This window comes from Citrus clementina, unplaced genomic scaffold (genome assembly GCF_000493195.1).
Source record: "Citrus clementina cultivar Clemenules unplaced genomic scaffold, Citrus_clementina_v1.0 scaffold_1, whole genome shotgun sequence".
In the NCBI taxonomy this organism is placed as follows: domain Eukaryota; kingdom Viridiplantae; phylum Streptophyta; class Magnoliopsida; order Sapindales; family Rutaceae; genus Citrus; species Citrus x clementina.
This window is the reverse complement of record NW_006263303.1, coordinates 16,406,123-16,424,705: the sequence shown is the minus strand read 5'-3', so window position 1 is coordinate 16,424,705 and position 18,583 is coordinate 16,406,123. Positions and strand designations below refer to the sequence as shown.

At 34.1% G+C, this 18,583-nt stretch overlaps 2 protein-coding genes and 1 long non-coding RNA gene across 3 annotated transcripts; all 3 read right to left on the bottom strand.

Moving 5' to 3' along the window:
- Positions 1-573: 573 nt before the first annotated feature.
- On the bottom strand, positions 574-6,627 carry LOC112095672 (probable carboxylesterase 18). Its single transcript, XM_024177778.1, is given in 3 exon segments — positions 574-823; positions 5,929-6,421; positions 6,618-6,627. Coding segments are annotated over 3 exon segments (753 nt in total).
- A 3,439-nt stretch (positions 6,628-10,066) lies between these two features.
- On the bottom strand, positions 10,067-12,286 carry LOC112095843. Its single transcript, XR_002903993.1, has 4 exons — positions 12,161-12,286; positions 11,956-12,046; positions 10,968-11,090; positions 10,067-10,453 (listed from the first exon to the last, which is right to left on the bottom strand). It is a non-coding gene; the product is annotated as an uncharacterized LOC112095843 (long non-coding RNA).
- A 1,143-nt stretch (positions 12,287-13,429) lies between these two features.
- On the bottom strand, positions 13,430-17,993 carry LOC18054007 (RNA exonuclease 4). The gene is made up of 9 exons (XM_024178645.1): positions 17,763-17,993; positions 17,578-17,656; positions 17,027-17,105; positions 15,991-16,072; positions 15,445-15,553; positions 15,054-15,142; positions 14,908-14,972; positions 14,723-14,801; positions 13,430-14,044 (listed from the first exon to the last, which is right to left on the bottom strand). The coding sequence occupies exons 1-9, from the start codon at positions 17,835-17,837 to the stop codon at positions 13,874-13,876; spliced, it is 828 nt and encodes a 275-aa protein (XP_024034413.1). The 5' UTR covers positions 17,838-17,993; the 3' UTR covers positions 13,430-13,873.
- Positions 17,994-18,583: the final 590 nt, after the last annotated feature.

Sequence of the window (18,583 nt, the reverse complement as noted above, 5' to 3'; positions counted from 1 at the left end):
ATTTTAGAGTGCAAATAACCCCACCCATAATCAAATGTTTATTACAAAAAACAAAACACTTGTGACAGCTGCACTTTACAACTAATGGCCACTGCACAACAGTTGGACTCTTGAATTAAACCGTCAATGATATTTACCCATAAAAGGCACAAGAGGACCACAAAAATCGCACCCGTACTGATCTTTTCCAATTTCACAAAACATAGGCCACAAAAACGACATAGGCAAGTATCATTTTAGAAAATCAAAATGGTTCACACAATTCAAGACCGATATTTGTGGAAATAGGCTCCACTTTTTTTTTTCTTATTTCTTCCCCAAAAGGCAAAACTACAAAAATTTTGAATTCGATATCTCATTGACTATTTATTGTTTAATTTCATGGCTCTGTACCTCAAACAACTTGAGAAAGAGATAACTCACTCATTTATAGCTAAAAGCATGAAAATTTTACAACAATTAGAAAAGAAAAGTGTACACACATGTGATTACAATTTGAATGCTAATTACTTAATTAAACAAAGAGTGTAAGAGTGATTAATTTTCCTTCATTCATGATTTAGCAGATTGATCTCATATAAAATTCCCGACGTCATCAATGAAAGATCCCTTGTGTAGCTCAGGGAAAACGTAGAAACTGTGAACTGCATTCGGATACTCAATCAAATAAGCTTCTTTGCCATGTCTCTTCAATCCCTCATAGTGCCTCTTCTACTAATGTTTTAAAGGATCAAACCCACCAACAATTACAATCGTCGCTGGAATGTCCACTCTAGAAATATCAAAGGCATTCTTCCCAAAAGTATTCGCCGCTGGATGGTCGTGTTAAGGTAATTGATAGTTAAGTTCGTTATGCTGAGCTGGATGCTGAGTCAACAAAAGTTGTTAAAGGGTTATTAAGCTTTGCTTATAGAATCTGTTAGTTTGTTGTAGTTTGTTTCTTATTCTTCACTCGTGTTGTAGCTTTAAAGGGTTATAAAGCAGTGTAATCTCATTCTCAAATATATTGAATAAGAGTTTTTCTTTAGTAAATTTTCTTGAGCTTTCTTTATCCTTTTATCAGAAACCAAACAACTCAGTACAACAAAACAAACTTTGTTTTGGTATCAGAGCCATCGAATCTTAATGCTTATGGCTTCCTCGAGTTCCAATATCAATGTTTCTTCTTCAATTTCAACTTTTACATTTACAACACCGATCAAACTTGATAGGTCAAACTATACGATCTAGAAATCACAGATCCTCTCCTCTGTTAGAGCAAATGATCTTGAAAGCTTGCTGGATGGATCACGAATCTGTCCTGATCAATTTCCTTCAGATGAATCAGGAGGTATTGGTGTTGTGACGTTAGAGAATCCTGCTTATGCTGTTTGGAAGAAGTAAGATCAGATGTCGTTGAGCTGGCTTTTAACATCCATTCGTGTTGAGATTCTAAGCCTTGTGGTAAACTCTAAAACTTCTCATGAACTCTGGATTAGCTTAGAACAACAATTTGGATCTGAAACTGCAGCTAAGAAATTTCACTTAAAGATGTTATTAAACAATCTTAAGAAAGGATCTATGTCAATCACAGAGTACTTTAGCAAGTTAAGATTTGTTATTGATGAATTGGCAGTAGCTGGTAGTCCAGTTTGTTCTCTTGATTTCATTACACACTTAATTTTTGGATTAGATCAACCTTATTACCCTGTGGTAGTGTATATTGAGGCAAATGTTCTTAAGATGAGCATCAATGAAGCATATTCTATGTTGTTGACTTATGAAGCTAGGCTGGAAAATGCTCAATCTAATGCTAATAAAGATGCTAAGTCAAACTATATGGCAAACATTGCTCAATCTGGTAACAATTAAAAGAAGTTAGGAAATATTGCTGGATGGAATAACAATGCTCAAGGAAATTGGAATGAAAATTCTGTGAGTAAAAATGGAAATGGAAATTGGAATGATAACTATAACAATAAGGGAGGATATAGTTTTGGTAGAGGTGGTTTTATATGGCAAAATTCAGGAAGAGGTTGGAATGGTAATAAAGGTAGAGATGATTTTTCTGGTGGATTTAATAATAATGGAAATTGATCTACTGGCAATGGTTCTGGTGGCAGATTTAATGGTAATAATGGCTTTTATGGCAGTGGATTCAATGGAAATGGCTTTGGTGATAGATTTAGTGGTAACAATGGTTTATCTGGAAATGGATTTCAAGGCAATGGTAGTTTTTCTGGTAATGGTGGCAGAGGAGGTGGTAAAAGAAATATAATCTGCCAAATTTGTTTCAAACGAAATCATTCTGCTACTGATTGCAGGGACAAGTTTAACAGGAATTTTGTTCCCAACTTTCTTATGCAGAATCAAGCATCTAAGGTTGCATATGTGATGGCTTCTGAGGGAGTTGCTGATCAAGGCTGGTACCTGGACAGTGGGGCTACCCATCATCTTACAAATAATGTGCAAACTCTAACTGAAGGTAAGCCTTATTTGGTATCACAGTTATTGCTGGTTGGAAATGGTCAAGGACTCACAATTACACACACACGTTCTATTTGTTTTTACACATCCTTATGAACTCATCTAAATCTAAATAATGTCTTGTGTGTACCCAGCATTACAAAGAACCTTATTAGCATATCTCAACTTCTTTTAGACAACAATGAATTTTCTTCCAATATGTGCTTTGTAAAGGACAAGATGAAGAGAACTCTGCTGGCACAAGGGATTGTTGAAGGAGGCCTTTATAAGCTACTGCCATTAGATCACTCCTCTCTTCATTCTGACTCCTCTCTTCAGTTTGCTGTCTATATCTCAAAACCAAGCTCTATGTTGTCAGTTCTTTTAAAAAATAAAGATGTAAACTCTTCTCAAGAGTCAAATAATCAAATGTTTGTTGATCAAACTTATCAAAGTTCTGTCTTAGCAAGTTTTCTTACTTCTAGAAGTGAGTCAATTAAGTTGTTGCATAATAGGTTTGGTCATCCAAACAAACATGCTTTACAAATAATTCTCAGGAATCTTACTTTGAATTCTATTCCTAAGTAATCTGTTAATTTTTGTGATGCTTGTCAATGTGGGAAAATGCATCAACTGAAATTAAGTCAAAAGCTCAACTTGAACTCTTACACACTGATCTATGGGGACCGGCTTCTAAACACTCTATGGATGAATATAAATATTACATCTCATTTGTAGATGACTTTACTAGATACTGTTGGATGTTTTCCCTTACTCTCAAATTTGAAGCCCTTGAAACCTTCAAACATTTTAAACTTCTTGTTGAAAAACAATTTTCTTTTCCTATCAAAGCTATACAATCAGACGTGGGGGGTTTTAGCTTTCAAATCTTATCTTAAAAAAGAAGGTATCTTACTTAGATACAGTTGTCCATGCACACATCACCAAAATGGTGTAGTTAAAAGGAAACACCGACACATTGTGGAGTCAGGCTTGACACTTCTAGCTCAGTCCAAATTACCTCTTTCTTTTTAGTGGGAAGCATTCCACACAGCATCTTTTCTAATTAATAGAATGCCTACTCCAATTCTAAATAACTTGTCTCCATTTCAGAAATTGCATCATCATTTACCAGACTATACATTTTCGAGAGTTTTTTGTTGTGCCTGTTTTCCCCTACTCAGGCCTTATAATCAGTATAAGCTCGATTTCCATACTAAAAAATGTGTTCTTATTGGTTATAGCCCTCTTCATAAAGGGTATAAGTGTATAGATAAGTCTGGCAAGGTATTTGTTGCTAGACATGTTGCTTTTCATGAGTCTGAATTTCCTTACCCAGAATTATTTCCTACACAGTGCTGTTCTAAAGTTTCTGATGTCAATAACTCAACACCAGACCAAGTTGTCTTCTTTCACAAATTCTCTTCCATTGACAGTAGCAATGAAGGGCCTTCAGCTAATCCTCTTGTACCAGTTTTGTCTTCAACATCAAGTTTGGATTAGCACAGCTTCCTTCTTCTACATCATCCTCTACTCTTCCTTCCTATTCTACCTCAAATCCTCAGCCAATCCATCCTATGATCACAAGAGCAAAAGCTGGTATTTTTAAACTCAAAACCTATCTTGCTGTTACAAAGCATTTAGAACTAGCTAGTGTTAAAGTTGCTCTACAAGATCCTAAGTGGTTCCTGGCTATGAAGGAGGAATTTGAAGCTTTACAGAGAAATCACACTTGGACATTAGTCCCACTTGAAACAGCTTCAAAAATTGTCGAGAATAAATGGGTTTACAGAGTGAAATATCATCCTGATGGTAGCATCTCCAAATATAAAGCACGTTTAGTAGCACATGGGTATCATCAAACATAATGGATTGACTTCTTTGAGACCTTTTGTCCAGTTGTGAAGCCATGTATAATCATAATAGTTTTAAGTTCGGCAGTGATGAAGCATTGGCCAATCAGACAGCTTGATGTAAATAATGTTTTTCTTAATGGCTTGCTTCAAGAGAATGTATTCACGCATCAGCCAGAGGGTTTCTTAGATTCTATACATCCATCATACGTCTGTAAACTCAACAAAGTCTTGTATGGTCTAAAGCAAGCTCCAAGAGCATGGTATGATAGATTGAAGAACTCTTTGATCACTGGGGATTTTAGGCATCCAAATCTGATACATCACTCTTCATTCAATATATTGGTGAGGATATTTTGCTTGTCCTTATATATGTTGATGATATTTTAATCACTGGATCTCATTCTAAGCACATTGAGTCTGTTATTCAGAATTTAAATTCTGAATTTGCACTGAAAGATTTAGGGGAATTCAATTACTTCCTTGGTATTGAAGTTACTCCTACTTTGGAAGGGCTGCATTTGTCTCAGACTAAATACATAGGTGATATTCTTAGAAAAGATAATATGCTTGATAGCAAGGGTTACAACACACCTATGAATATTTATGATAAACTTCATAAGGATAAAAGGGTTGTCTTTGACAAACCTTCATTATACAGAAGTATTATAAGATCTCTACAATATGTACTTATCACCAGACATGATATTGCTTTCATTGTCAATAAGTTGAGTCAGTTTTTAGCAGCTCTAACAGTTCATCATTGGCAGGCATGTAAAAGGGCTCTCAGGTATCTGTAATGTACAGCACATTTGTTATCCAATTCTTCAACACAGGGTCACAATCTCTCATTGCTTTTTCTGATGCTGATTGGGGTTCTAACCCTAATGATCGGAAATCCATTGGAGGATATTGTGTCTATTTGGGCAATAATCTTGTCTCTTGGTCTTCCAAAAAGCAGCATATTGTTTCAAAGTCCTCCGCAGAGTCTGAATATGGAGCTCTGGCCTTAACTACATCAGAAGTTCTTTGGATCACTTATCTGTTGCAGGAGATCAAAGTATCCTTTATCCAAGCTCCAATTTTGTATTGTGATAATCAAATTACTGAAGCTTTAGCTAGTGATCCTAAGTATCATTCTCGTACCAAGCACATTGAATTAGATCTTCACTTTATTCGGGAGCATGTTGCTCAAAAACAACTCACTGTGAGTCATGTTTCTAGCTCTGAGCAGATTGCATACATTCTTACCAAGCCTCTTTCTTTTGACCAATTTGCTTATCTCTGCAGCAAGCTTAATGTCGTCCCACGACCTTAAGCTTGAGGGGGGATGTTAAGGTAATTGATAGTTAAGTTTGTTATGCTGAGCTGGATGCTGAGTCAGCAAAAGCTGTTAAAGGGTTATTAAGCTTTGCTTTTAGAATTTGTTAGTTTGTTGTAGTTTGTTTCTTATTCTTCACTCGTGCATTGTGTGTGCAGATGATTCTAGATACTTGTATAGAAAGCAATGTAATCTCATTCTCAAATATGTTGAATAAGAGTTTTTCTTCAGTAAATTTTCTTGAGCTTTCTTTATCATTTTCTCAGAAACCAAACAACTCAGTACAACAAAACAAACTTTGATTGGTCGCGATCAGACCCTTCCGGCCAAAAAGCTTTCCACATCCAGTCAGTACGCTTCAATGAAACCAATGGAGTTATATCATTAAGATCTTCCTCCGACTGAGTCCTCTCCTCTCCTCCGAAAAATGGCTGAATCAGTACCACTCGAAGGAGCATCAGCATGGAAAATTTACACTCATTAGCTCGCACTGCCACGTTATGCGCCAAGTTCTCGCCGGCACTATCGCCAGTGACAAAACAACGTTTGAGGTTAGTACAAGCTGGGAAATGCTCGACTGTTGAGATTTTACTGTCGATGAATTTTAACATATCAATCCCATCGTCATATTGACTCGGGTATTGATTCTCAGGAGCAAGACGGTAATTGACAGAGATGACGACTGCGGGGATCTCCTTGGCGAGCCTTCGATAGTGATCATCGAAGCGTTTTGAGTTTGTAGCCAAAAGAATGAAGCCTCCACCATGGAAATAGACAATCACTGGCGAGCTGCTTGTGGTGGCTGTTTTAGTAGATAGAAGTGACCCAAACACTACTTAGAAATGAGAATTTTGCTTAAGTAGCAAATTTAAAAGTTTCAGCTTATGCAGTAGATAGAAGTGACACAAGCACTGCTTAGAAATGAGAATTTTGCTTAAGTAGCAAATTTAAAAGATTCAGCTTATGCAGTGGATAGCAATGACATGAACACTGCTTACAAGGATGCATGGATAGAAGAAATGCATCAAAAGAAAAGGATAGAGACACTTCCGCATTTGACAAGATTGCATATCAAAGTATCACTCAACATAGGCATAAGAAGACAAGTGTTGCTAAGTGGCACAAAAACAATGACATTTGTCATCAAACAAAATAGGACTCAAGTAAAATAAGGTCATCTATATATAAGCTCTTCATTCTTGTTCAAAGGAAGTAAAAATATTCAAAAGGGAAATGATGACTTTCTCTGTCTAAGTTTACCTACTCTAAACTTTACTCTTTAAAAATCTGGTGACTGCCTCGACCATTGGTAATTTTCACGAAGAAAGCTGGTCCTTTGATCATTTTCTTATCTTTGTAGGGCATTATCAAAGCAAACTCATCTTTGTCAAATCTAAGTGGGTATTTACTCTTAGGATAAAACTTAAAGGAGCACCACTAGGCTTGAAAATCAAAGGCCCATTATGATCAGCCTAAAGGAAAAATTCATCATTGTTCAACTAAGAGAATTTGTACCAATAAATTGACGTTGTCTATAATGACTTCTGACTAAAAGTCTTGAAACCCCTATCGCAAGCATAAATGCAAACCGTGAGTATTATAACTTTGAGATGAATTATGAAAGTTCTACAGTTGATGAGAAAGTTTTCTTTTGGTGAAAGAGATGACAACGAGATTCGGACGATGATGACACGGTGCATATCTATCCTCCTCCAAATCCTTAACTGAACCCACATTGCCATATCAGATACCAAGGAGAACTTCGTGTTCTTTGACTTCAATAACAAGTCAATTAGTTAGCTTAACTTCATTATAATGTGAAATTAATTCTAAGCTCAATATGAGGAAAATAAGAACTTATGTGGTGGTAATTTAATTTATTTTGGCTCCTTTAGAACGAGCTCTAGGAAAGAATTGGATGAAAGTAACCTTAGACATTCCTTAAATGAGCAAGATAGAGTGGCTAGAGATGATACATACCAAAAGATAGAGTGGCTAGAGATGATACATACCAAAAGAAGGAAGTTGACAGAAGATTACAAGGCAGGATACAAAGACTTGCAAACAGTCCAAAAAATGGGAGAATGATAAACAATCGAACATATGCCATCATCCAAAGTCGGCTTATCATTATCAACTTTCGCATCAAGTAATTTGTCATTAACTTTCTCATCATACTTTGTCCTGTTCGAAGACTAACGAAAATAAAGTCATCCTTGTTGATGTTTTTAAAATTGTTTTATAGGCCTACAACACTTCTAGGAGCTCATCCACCTAAGCTCCCTTTTGCTCACATATGCGTTTCTTCAATACCTAATTTATAGTCTTTCTTGATATTTCCACTTATCCATTTACCTTTGGACGAGAAGGTGAATTGAATCAAATTTCTATGCCTAAGTTGATCCTAAGACTTCATGAAATTGTCATTGTTAAAATGGATTTCATTACTAATGATAAATTGTTGTTTATTTCTTAGTTAATTTTTTGATCACTCAACTTCAATCCATTTGGTAAAACAAATCGACAACCACCATAATATATTTTATTTAGCTCTTCCCAGTCGATATCGGTCCAATGAAGTCCACCCCTATTGTGCTCAACTAGGGATGTCATTTCCTGTAATTGTGTTGAGAGATAGGTTCTTACAGCTATCTATAGAATTCCAGCAAAGGTTGATTCATACAAAGAAATTGAAGGTGGACGTACTATTATCAAGTTTGTTCTTACTGATAATCCATGATCTCGTCAAAGAAAACTTGAAGGTGATTTTTCTTCAAGTGGAGGAGACAGATGTAGGACAAAATTATGAAGTTTAATTATTTTAAGGAGTCCTTTTTATTAAAGTCATATTTACTATAAAAATTGAGTCTTTATTTTCTTATTTAAGTAGGATCTTTTTTCTACATTTAAGATTACATAGACAAGAAGGTTTGCACTATATAAACTAAGTGTTTGTATGACATGTTTGATCAACCTTTTGAATAAAATTCTTATTTTCTGTAGGAATTCTGTGAAACCTTGTGTTTTATTTATCTTTACCATGCTTTTAGTATCATTAGGACAATTTAACATCTTAAGGACCAATTATTCAATCGATTAGCTTAATGCTGAACAAATGGTTCAAGGGCACGGACAAGTGATAAATGGGAGCTTATCAACCCATCATGACTCTCTCTCTCTCTCTTTATCTTTTTAAGTTTTAATATTCTACCTCATTTTTTTTGTTACATATTTAATAGGGTTTTAATGCCAAATAAACAGCTATCTTAACCTTCAGATTTGAAGTAAATGAACGGCCAGATTTCGATGTCTAAATTTAAGTAAAAAAATAAAATTATAAGTTGTCCAGCCTAAGAGCTTGTTTGGAGCTTGTTTGTTAAACGTTTGAAGTGTATACTTTTATTAATTTTAGATTTTTTTCAAAATTTGCTTGTTTTTTAACTCAGTCTGATTATCAAACATTACATCCGAATAGAAAAAATGAAATTTTTGTGTGAATGAGAAGTAAATATTATATCTTTAAAATATCTATATTAAATATACTTATTTCCTAAACTATAAAACCTAATCCCTTTTCTTATTTTGATTTACACCGATATAAATATCAAATAATCATGTTTAAGATTTTCTTATTTATAAAAACAAATAAAATGCCACTTGTACCAAAATATTAAGAAAAAATAATAAAAAAACACTAATTCCTTGAGCATTGGATTGGCGACGGCATGAGTTTACACCGACGAAGGGCAATCTCAATTTGTATTATGTCGTATTACACAAATACCCTTGTAGAAATATATTTTTATAAAATAATTTCTAGATGAAGGTGCTCATGTCACGTCGAGGCACTACAAATGAAAACATCGGGCTCTCCTGATTACTAAAAAGTTTATCAAGCCTCAAAAATAGTAAATCTTGCATCTAACTGGTTGACCAAATTCAATATTCATTGTAGCATATTGATTATTGTTTCTTTGTGGAGCTCTAAAACTTTTGGACCCACACGAATTTGATAGCAACTAGCAAGAATCCACAGAGGGCTAGAAATGGTTTACCTCATCAAAAATACTACAAAAATTTAATTTTTTATTTTTATTTTGCACCTACTATTCAATTTATATCAGCCATCTACCAAACAGATTCTAATTCTGTTAGCTCTTACCTATATTTAGCAGGAGCCAAAAATTTACTCAGTAGTATTATTATAAGCCAAACAAACAATCCCTCTATGGTGAATAAATTCATTTCATTTTGCAGTTTCGTTACTACATGTCATCTATTAGAGACAGTTCAAAGGAAAACTTATTGATTATATATCAACAACATGATAACAATGCATTTAAATTAAAAAAAGGAAAGAAATTGGAATTTATTAGCTCAATAATAAAATTTTTGTGGACAAATTGAAATGCAGAAGTCAGAAGATTACACTTGGGGGGGGGGGGGGGGCTCATATATTTAGAAAAAAGCTATTTAATGGGGGACTCGGGGCTATCCATTTATAACTACAAGTTGATTGCTTCAGTTAAAGCTGCAAAACACAACACGAAAAACAGTAGTTCAACTCTGATTATGATAAAAGACTTCACCAAGAAAATGTACAACTTGAGAATGTCATGTAGAGATAGATAAACATGTTCATATAGAATGCAATTCCTATTATTGCAATCTGAAAAAACCTTTAAAGTCTGAAAATTGAAATGCTGAAGCCCTACAATCGATAGTTCATAAAATACCAATTCAAAACAACAAACTAACACATAGCTGTGATGGTTGTACTAAAACTCTCCCCGCAAATCCCACATATTGCTCACCAATCAAGTTCTTCATGTCACTACAACCAAATATTTCACTCCTGTTAGTTCCAGACTTAAACCACTTAAAGCGAGGAACAAAGGATGGGAGGTAAACTAATTTACCATCCTCACTAGTTTAAAGATCAAACTAAATCATGAAAAAACTTGTACCAGTTCTTCATTTAGTTCATTTTGGGAAGAGGCACATGATATCAAGGAAAGCATGCCACAATAACAATTTCAAAATTTTTAATCAAATAATTCTAGACATCCATGGCAGTACAAAGAAATCGAAACTTAAATATATCAGCACTTTCGTATTGTGAATGTAAACAACAGTACAAGGGTAAGCGACCATTAACGTTAGTTTTGTAATTGTCACTCAGTTTGAGTAAGGAAATGATGTGCATGCATTACAACAACTGTGAAGTTGTTACGTAACAGCACCATTTGTTTAGGTTCATTAGACGATGCCATCTCAACTGAATTTTTATGTTTCATCCAAGCACATATACAAAGATAAAGGAGAGGAGACCAAAGGAATTTACATACGACATTCAACACTTATTCATGGTTGCAGAATCGACAACTGAAAACAGTGTCAAGTTTATCTGTTCGCTTCTTAGCGGCTGGCTTTGCCCTTGACTTCCTCTTTCCCCATTTGTCAACTCAAGCCTGTCTCACATAAAAATTTCAACTTCATTAGTTCATCATGACAATAAGTACTAAAATAAGCCACATTTGAGGGCATTGCACCAGGATGACAAAATAAAAAGACCCACTCCAGGCTTTGACCAATAATAAATATGATATTAGCATGCAAATAAAAGTTAGACTGGATTCTTCAATAAAAAATGTCTCCTCAAGTAACAAGCATTCTTACTCGTTTTGATAAGCTCAACTAAAATTAAAACTTTCAAATATAACACCATGGAAAAAGCAAAGGAAAAGGGGGAAGGAGACAGGAAAGAGACCAACTCCTTCCTTTGATCCATTTGGTTGACAGGTAGGAAAGGAAAGGAAAACACAAATGATTTCTCACTTTTCACTAAATTGCATGAGATTTAGCAACTGTAAGTTGAATTTGCAAATATAAGTAGAATAAAACACAAATTGCCTCCCTCGGAATCTCCCATTTGTAATTTTTATTCTTTACTTCCTAATCTTCCCTATCTTCTTCTCTCTTCTACTTCCTAATCTTCCCTATCTTCTTCTCTCTTCTACTTCCTCAACCAAAAAGAACATGGCAAACAAATCAGAACGTGTAAAACATTTCTCAAGGGGGGGCTGTTTCACTTTCAATTCCTATTTCCTTGCAATTAATTGTGTTTCACTTGTACTTTTATTTCACTTCTAATCATGAACCAAATCAAATCAAAATTTATACCAACTCAACGTATCCATACAGACAAATCCCGCAAAAAAAATAAATAAATAAATAACGAGTACAATTGAAACCCTAGACATCAATTAATCAGAAGAAAATGAAAAACAATGATGATAACAACAGGATTAGCAATGTAAATAATCGAAACCATACCTGAATCAAACAGTTGATATGAAGAGAGAGAGAGAGAGAGACCGGAAGGACCAAGATTTTGGTAATTTTTTCAAAAAGCAAAAGCAAAACCCTGAAAAAACTCAGAAGGTCGCAAAGATTAATCATTTTTTCAAACCGAGTAATAACTAAAAAAAGGAAAATGATTCTGTAAAGATTTTTCTTTTGAGAATATGAAGAAGCTTACCAAATTGAATCACGACGGCTTCAAGAATCAAGATCGAGAGAGAATTCGTGATTGAAGAAGGATGCGTTTGGTTTTGGGAAATTGAGCAACGTCCGCTACATAAAAGCGATTTGCCGCGCTTAATATTCACTATATTTTGAACGGTCCGATCCACACGTGGCATCTCCTCCGCACGTGGATTGCGCTATAGGAGCCTCAAGTCTGGATGAATTTGAACAATTTTGAAACTTCTTTCAAATTTATTGAAAATTGTGATAACAGATATTTTCCATAAATTTCTATGCTGTTAAAATCTCTTTTTATTTTTTCAAATTCATATTTATTCAAAATTTTGACATCTAAAAATTAATAAACTAAAATTTAAAATGTCAAAATAAATACCTTAATTTTTTTAATGGAGTAACATAATTTTTTTTAATTAATGTTTTCAACTGTACTATGGTCCGGTTAGTATCTCCCTAATATTTAAAAAATAAAAACAAAATAATGTTAATTAAAAGGAAAAGAAGGAATAAAAGTGGAAAGAATTTCAAAAAAAAATATCTCAAACTATCAATGGGTCCAAAAAGACAAGAAATTTAATGAGGATATTAAGTATAACAAACATATAAAAAAAAAAAAAAAGATCTGGACTATTAGTACCCCTTCATTAATCTTATAAAACTCTTGTTATATTACAATTACATTTAAGAGCAAATATAAATAGGATTAACCCCATTTATATTTTCTTTCTCTCTTCAATTTTATTTTACTTGCACAATATAATTTTTTTTATTATCATTAAAATAATCCAAATTTAAGAAGTAATCATCTAAGTCAAAATAATATTCTTGTAATATATATAGTAACAAAATTAGGATACAACATAGTGAGAAAATAAATTTAAAAAAAATTCATCTCACTACAAGTAATTTTTTAAAGATTCTCAACTAATTGTTGCACACAAAGTTTATAGGCACGATAAAATCATATTAAACCCATAAAATATTTATTATTTTTTAAGGTTTTTCTTATTTTTTTAAGATATTTTTTTTTAAAATTAAATAATAATGAAAGTTTGAAGAAAAGAATACAATTATTAATACTAAAAAATGAGAAAGTTATTAGAAATTGCAAGATTTATAAATGAAAAAAAGTGTTTATTTGCAAAAAAAGGTATTTTTGGCATTAGATGGATTATAATTGAAAAAGCGATTTCAAGAGGATTTTGGAATCGTGCTAATAGTTTGGCTAAAAAAAAAAAAAAAAAAATTCAGAGAGACATCAATAATAAGTGAAATCTCGTAGCACTAGTGCACGTTAAAATCACTCTCAAGTTTTGAAGTTTTGTTAGTGCCAAACTCCATTATACATGGATACAAGAGCAAGAAAAGGGCATGTTCAAAATATTGAACAAATCCTGTTTTTGGGTTTATCAATGCCTTCCAAAAGAATGGTAAATACAAAGAATGGTTCAATTCAATACCAATTTCCGGAGGCACTTTTGCCGGATGGCCGACAAAATGCAGTAATGCAGTTCCTTTCTGCAACGAGAAAGGAGGAATCATCTTAACATGAGATCACCGGCTAAAGCAATTACCCATATGTTGATTGTCTGCTTCTTCATTTTACCGTCGAGAGCAACTCTCCAAATGAGTAGTATGTTATTTTGCCTGATTTTTCCTGTATGGTAGCTCCCAAAGAACTTCAACAGATATACGAGCAAAAGTGTTGCTATGATGCGGTTACAGCAGCTTTGACAATCGCAGCATCTTTCAATTTTGGTTTCTTTTTTGGCTTTCGATTCTTCTGCTTCTGTTCAAGCCTTGTTTGATCCTTGACACTTTTCTCCCATTGTTTTCTGTTTTTCATATACAGCAGCATTGCAGCGCGAGCATCATCTATCTGTAATAAAATATAAGAGTTGAGCTTATCAAAAAAAAAAATATATATATATATATATAAGAGTTTAGACAGTCCATGTTCTGTTTCCCCACCCCTCCCCTTCCCCCCCCCCCCCCCCCCCAAAAAAAAAGGAGACTACAAAAGAATTGAGAGATGAAATAAAACTAACAGACAAACAGAGATAATATAGGAGTTTCTGGGGGAAGTGAATTGAAGTTGCAGTAAAAAATACTCCAAAATCAAAATTAGAAACAAGATAAGAGGGAGAGCAGGAGACCCTATCCTTAACATTTTCTCAAATTTTCAGTGACTATTGAGTTTTAACATATTATCATCAGTCGGGATGACGTGAGAGCTCCCGTAGCATCTCAATCATCAAGAAAATGGCACAGCAACTCCTATCATAATGGTTAAAATGCCAGACATAGTATTTTCCAGAAAATGTAGCTTTTATAAATTTGAGATAACACCATCAACTACAACGGAAGCCTGTCAGTTATCAATGTCTAGACTCCGAGTCATGACCAATAGCCTTACCCCCATAACTATCTGTCTCTAGTTATTGTATGTCAGTAAAGACTATGCTATGAATCTGAAATGAACGTCACAGAAATAATCCAGCAATAAAGTAAAACAACTCACAGAAACAATCCACCAATAAAGTAAAAAATAACTCACAGGACAGTGCTCCCCATTCTGGATCTCAACAGCAAGAATTTCTGCTGCAAGATGCCGAAGCGCCTTACTACGGCCATTCCTGCTTTTCACCAGTATAGTTAGTTGGACACATCATAAGTATGAATAATAAAATTAATGAAACTGCAAAATTTAGTCCCAAATTCAGCTAGAAGGGTAACCGCTACTTTAAGAATGGTTGATACTCTGAGGTATCTCGCAAGTCCTTCTTTGAATGTGTTAGAAGTAATGCCTGTCAAGAAGACAACTTGCTTAAAAACCTTGTGTTTATGCTCCAAACAACCAACAAAAAGAAAAACTTGATAAGCAAAACCTTAAGATCATTGTGCAAGGCATGGCCAACAAGAATCCTTCCTTCAATCAACTCTGCCACTTTCTTCTGAACTGTTGGGAAATCTTTTGCTGCAGACACATTAAAGCATGCAAAAAATTTTCTAAGACTGTCAATGCACTTTCAAATATGATAGCTTCAAAATTAGCATTTAAGACACTAACTCATACTGTCTAATGACAACAAGAATTTCAATTTTTCAGAATATTTCAGCAATAAAATATGCCATCAAAAAGTGGAGGCTAACACAAAACAAATATGCCTTCTGTGATTGTGAACTACTAGTTCGGAACCTGAAAATGGCCCACAGCGCATGCAGTGCACTCAAATGTATAGAAGTTCAAGAAAAAGCATAAGCAAAGATAATATTGACCTTTCCTCAGGTCTCTGGGTCGAATACCGCTTATTCTTGTACGGAAGTCAACAACACGTTCCAGTGGGCGCACAAACTCATCATATATCAGATTTCCCCACATATTTACCTGTCATAATTTAATACTTGAGTGATCAATGACCTCCAAAGAGAAATATATATAAATGTAAACTTGCAGTCAAAAAATTTGAAGTTTTATAAATCATGGATGAAATCTCCGTTGCAAAATATAGAGAACTCTTTATGTCTACTTGATTCTTGAACACATAAATCTCATAAAAACTGCATCATAGAGGGAACTAGAGAAAGATTTGCTCACTTGAAAATCAACCTAGACCTGAAAACCAGCTAGCTGCCACATACCAAAAGTTGCTACATTAAAAGATCCTTTTATAAGAAGACGCCATAGTTCTCCTTAACATGAAATCATCCAACCATTGAATGCCAAAAGTCAACGCCAAAAGATCTCTATAGTATCAGAAGGACAACCATTTCACAGTGCATAGGTAAACAATTAAGAATTTTAGTGCAGGAATAGGTAAATACCAGTGAAACTCTTCCAAGAGCACTTTTATTTCCCTGACTGATGCCAACCATCTCACAATCCATAGCTACCACATCTGTCAAACTGTCAAATCAATAATTTGTTAGGCTTTGTTGCATTCAGATAAAAGGTAAAAAAAATAGAAAATGGACAACCATAACAAAGTGTTATGAACTACGAGGCTGCGAGATGAAGCTCTGCTGTTGTGCCAATAACACAAGAAAATGACCATACTAAACACACCACGAAGTAATATGAAATTTATTAGATCTGACAATTGTTGCTGATCTCTTAACTCCATGGTTTATCTCTATAGCTCTGCAGACAACTACATAATATATTAAGGTAGGTTTTTTTTTTTTTGTTTTAGTTTATAGGATAGGTAAAATCCTGTTTTATCCTAGCAAAACCACATAAACCAAGATGGAGGCCTTGTATCTGAAGTTCCTTTTCTTTTCCTTTTTGAAAAAAAAAAAATTATTTCAATTCAAAATGTTCAAATTTTTCTGACTCAACTAGCACCATCACACCTAAGATAGATTATGAACAAATAATATTCTTTATAATTTGTTCATCACTTATCACTGTGGGTTCCTAAAAGGAGGAAGACTTTGTTTATGGAACCCCTTTAGAACTTTTAAACCAGGAAGTTTGCTATATTGTGGAAAAAGAAAATCTAAATCCAAATTATTTACTTCATAATCTAACAGGTTGATTTGCAGAATTCTGAAGCACCATTTGGTAGCTGAAAATTTATAATGAACAAAAGAATGAAAAGACTACAATTTGCAACATTATCACATTAAAGCTCAAGTAAAGCTTCAAATATAACATTTTTTTAATACCTAAAATCTAATTTTTCCTGCTACCCAAATGATGAAAAATGCTAACTTGATAGTGTTAGGTCTTTCCTTTTCATATGTACAATTTGATTATTATGCTCCCTACAGTAGGAGACAAGTGATGAAAAATATCAAGTCCCTGACAACCACAAATGCCACCAAATAGCGAATGAAAATATAGACTTGAAAGAAGTACCTGAAATCATCATTTATTGGTGTCAAAGGACTAGGTTTAGAACCATCAGACTCTGCCTCAAGCCTCTCTTTTCGCTTTCCTGTATGGAAGAAACATCCCACTCAAAATCAGACAATGCTAGTATGCTAAAGAGCTAACACAAAACAAACAAATTGAAGCATTGTACTTCGATCAACCTATTGAAAGCAATTCTCTTTCAACAGTCCCAAATATTGCAGAGAAAAGGCACATTAGTTTCAGCCCATAGAAACAGAAAAAATTCCCTCCAAAATGCTAAAGAATCATGCCAAATCCATAACAAAGCTCACCAGCGTAGAAACAGAGAATACGAGAATATAACAGAAAATACTTATCCTACTTTCCCAAAACAAGAAAGTGTGTTCAAAGTTCGAACTCCAAAATAATAATCAAGCAGTATATGGGGCACAAGAAGACCACTCAATAGCTGAACTTTTGCACTTGAAAGCTAATATTATAACTGCAAAAGGATTTTGTTTCTCTTTCACCTGTGAAAGCATCAAAAGTGACTAAGCAAGCAGGATTATAGTTACCCAATATCGAGTTATGGGTTTCCGATTCTGGGTTTTTTGTGTGCTTTGAAGACTTGTTAAGGCCATTGCTTTTCACCTTCTGCAAAACGAATTACAATTAAAAATAAAAATAAAAACAAGTAATTAATGAAGTTAAAGAGAAAAAGAATGTATTGACACTGATAAAGAAAGAGAGTACAACTTACTAGTTGAAGTTGAGCCCAGTTGGGATTGAGTTGTAAATGGGTTTTAGGGTTTTTCTTCGTCTCTTCACTCCCCATCTTCTTCTCAGTCTTCGTTGGCGGCGTATGAGCACGAGAACCGAAGTGACATCGTTTCAGCAAATAAACAGATTTTAGACAGTTTTTGAACGATACTTTAATTGAGGAAATTGCAGCACCGTGGTACTTTGAAAATTATCTCATACCCTAAAAACTGAATTTGCCAAATTTTTTACCAATACCCTTTAAAATTTGATATAAAATTACTAAATTATCCTCACTTTAAAACACTTCAACTCAAACATAACTACTCTCCTCAAACAAACACTCACACTCCATACATACTAAGTCGAACATCAACACGAGCAAATCAAGCCTAAGAAGGGGAAGCTGTCACAACTGAGCCTAGTTTGCCATAATCTAACTATTTGAGGTGAATAATTCTTTGTAATTAGTTTTCTTGTTAATATTTAGGGAAAAATAAAAAATTTAGGGTTTTATATTGAAAAAATAGATTAATTAGTTGTGGGTTTCTCATAACATATTCAAAAATAAATTTCTAGCTGTTTTGCTGCATGCACATTGTGAAAAATTAATGGATTGTGCCGATTATAATTTGATCATATTACACACGATTTGGTTGTGTAACACACAATTTGATTGTGTAAGGTCATATAACAGAGAATTCAAGGTTGTGCACTACACGAGTTCATGTAATACACGACCCTCAGTTGTATATGACACGACTTTTTGTAATATTACACGACTTTCAATCATGTATTATAGGACCTTCAGTTGTTTATTAC

Coding starts and splice junctions, on each gene's coding strand:
- LOC18054007 (XM_024178645.1), bottom strand. CDS start 17,837: ATGGGGAGTGAAGAGACGAAGAAAAACCCTAAAACCCATTTACAACTC. Junction 15,143..15,444: donor ACCCAGAGACCTGAGGAAAG/GTCAATATTATC, acceptor ATGTGTCTGCAG/CAAAAGATTTCCCAACAGTT. Junction 14,802..14,907: donor GAGTATCAACCATTCTTAAA/GTAGCGGTTACC, acceptor GGTGAAAAGCAG/GAATGGCCGTAGTAAGGCGC.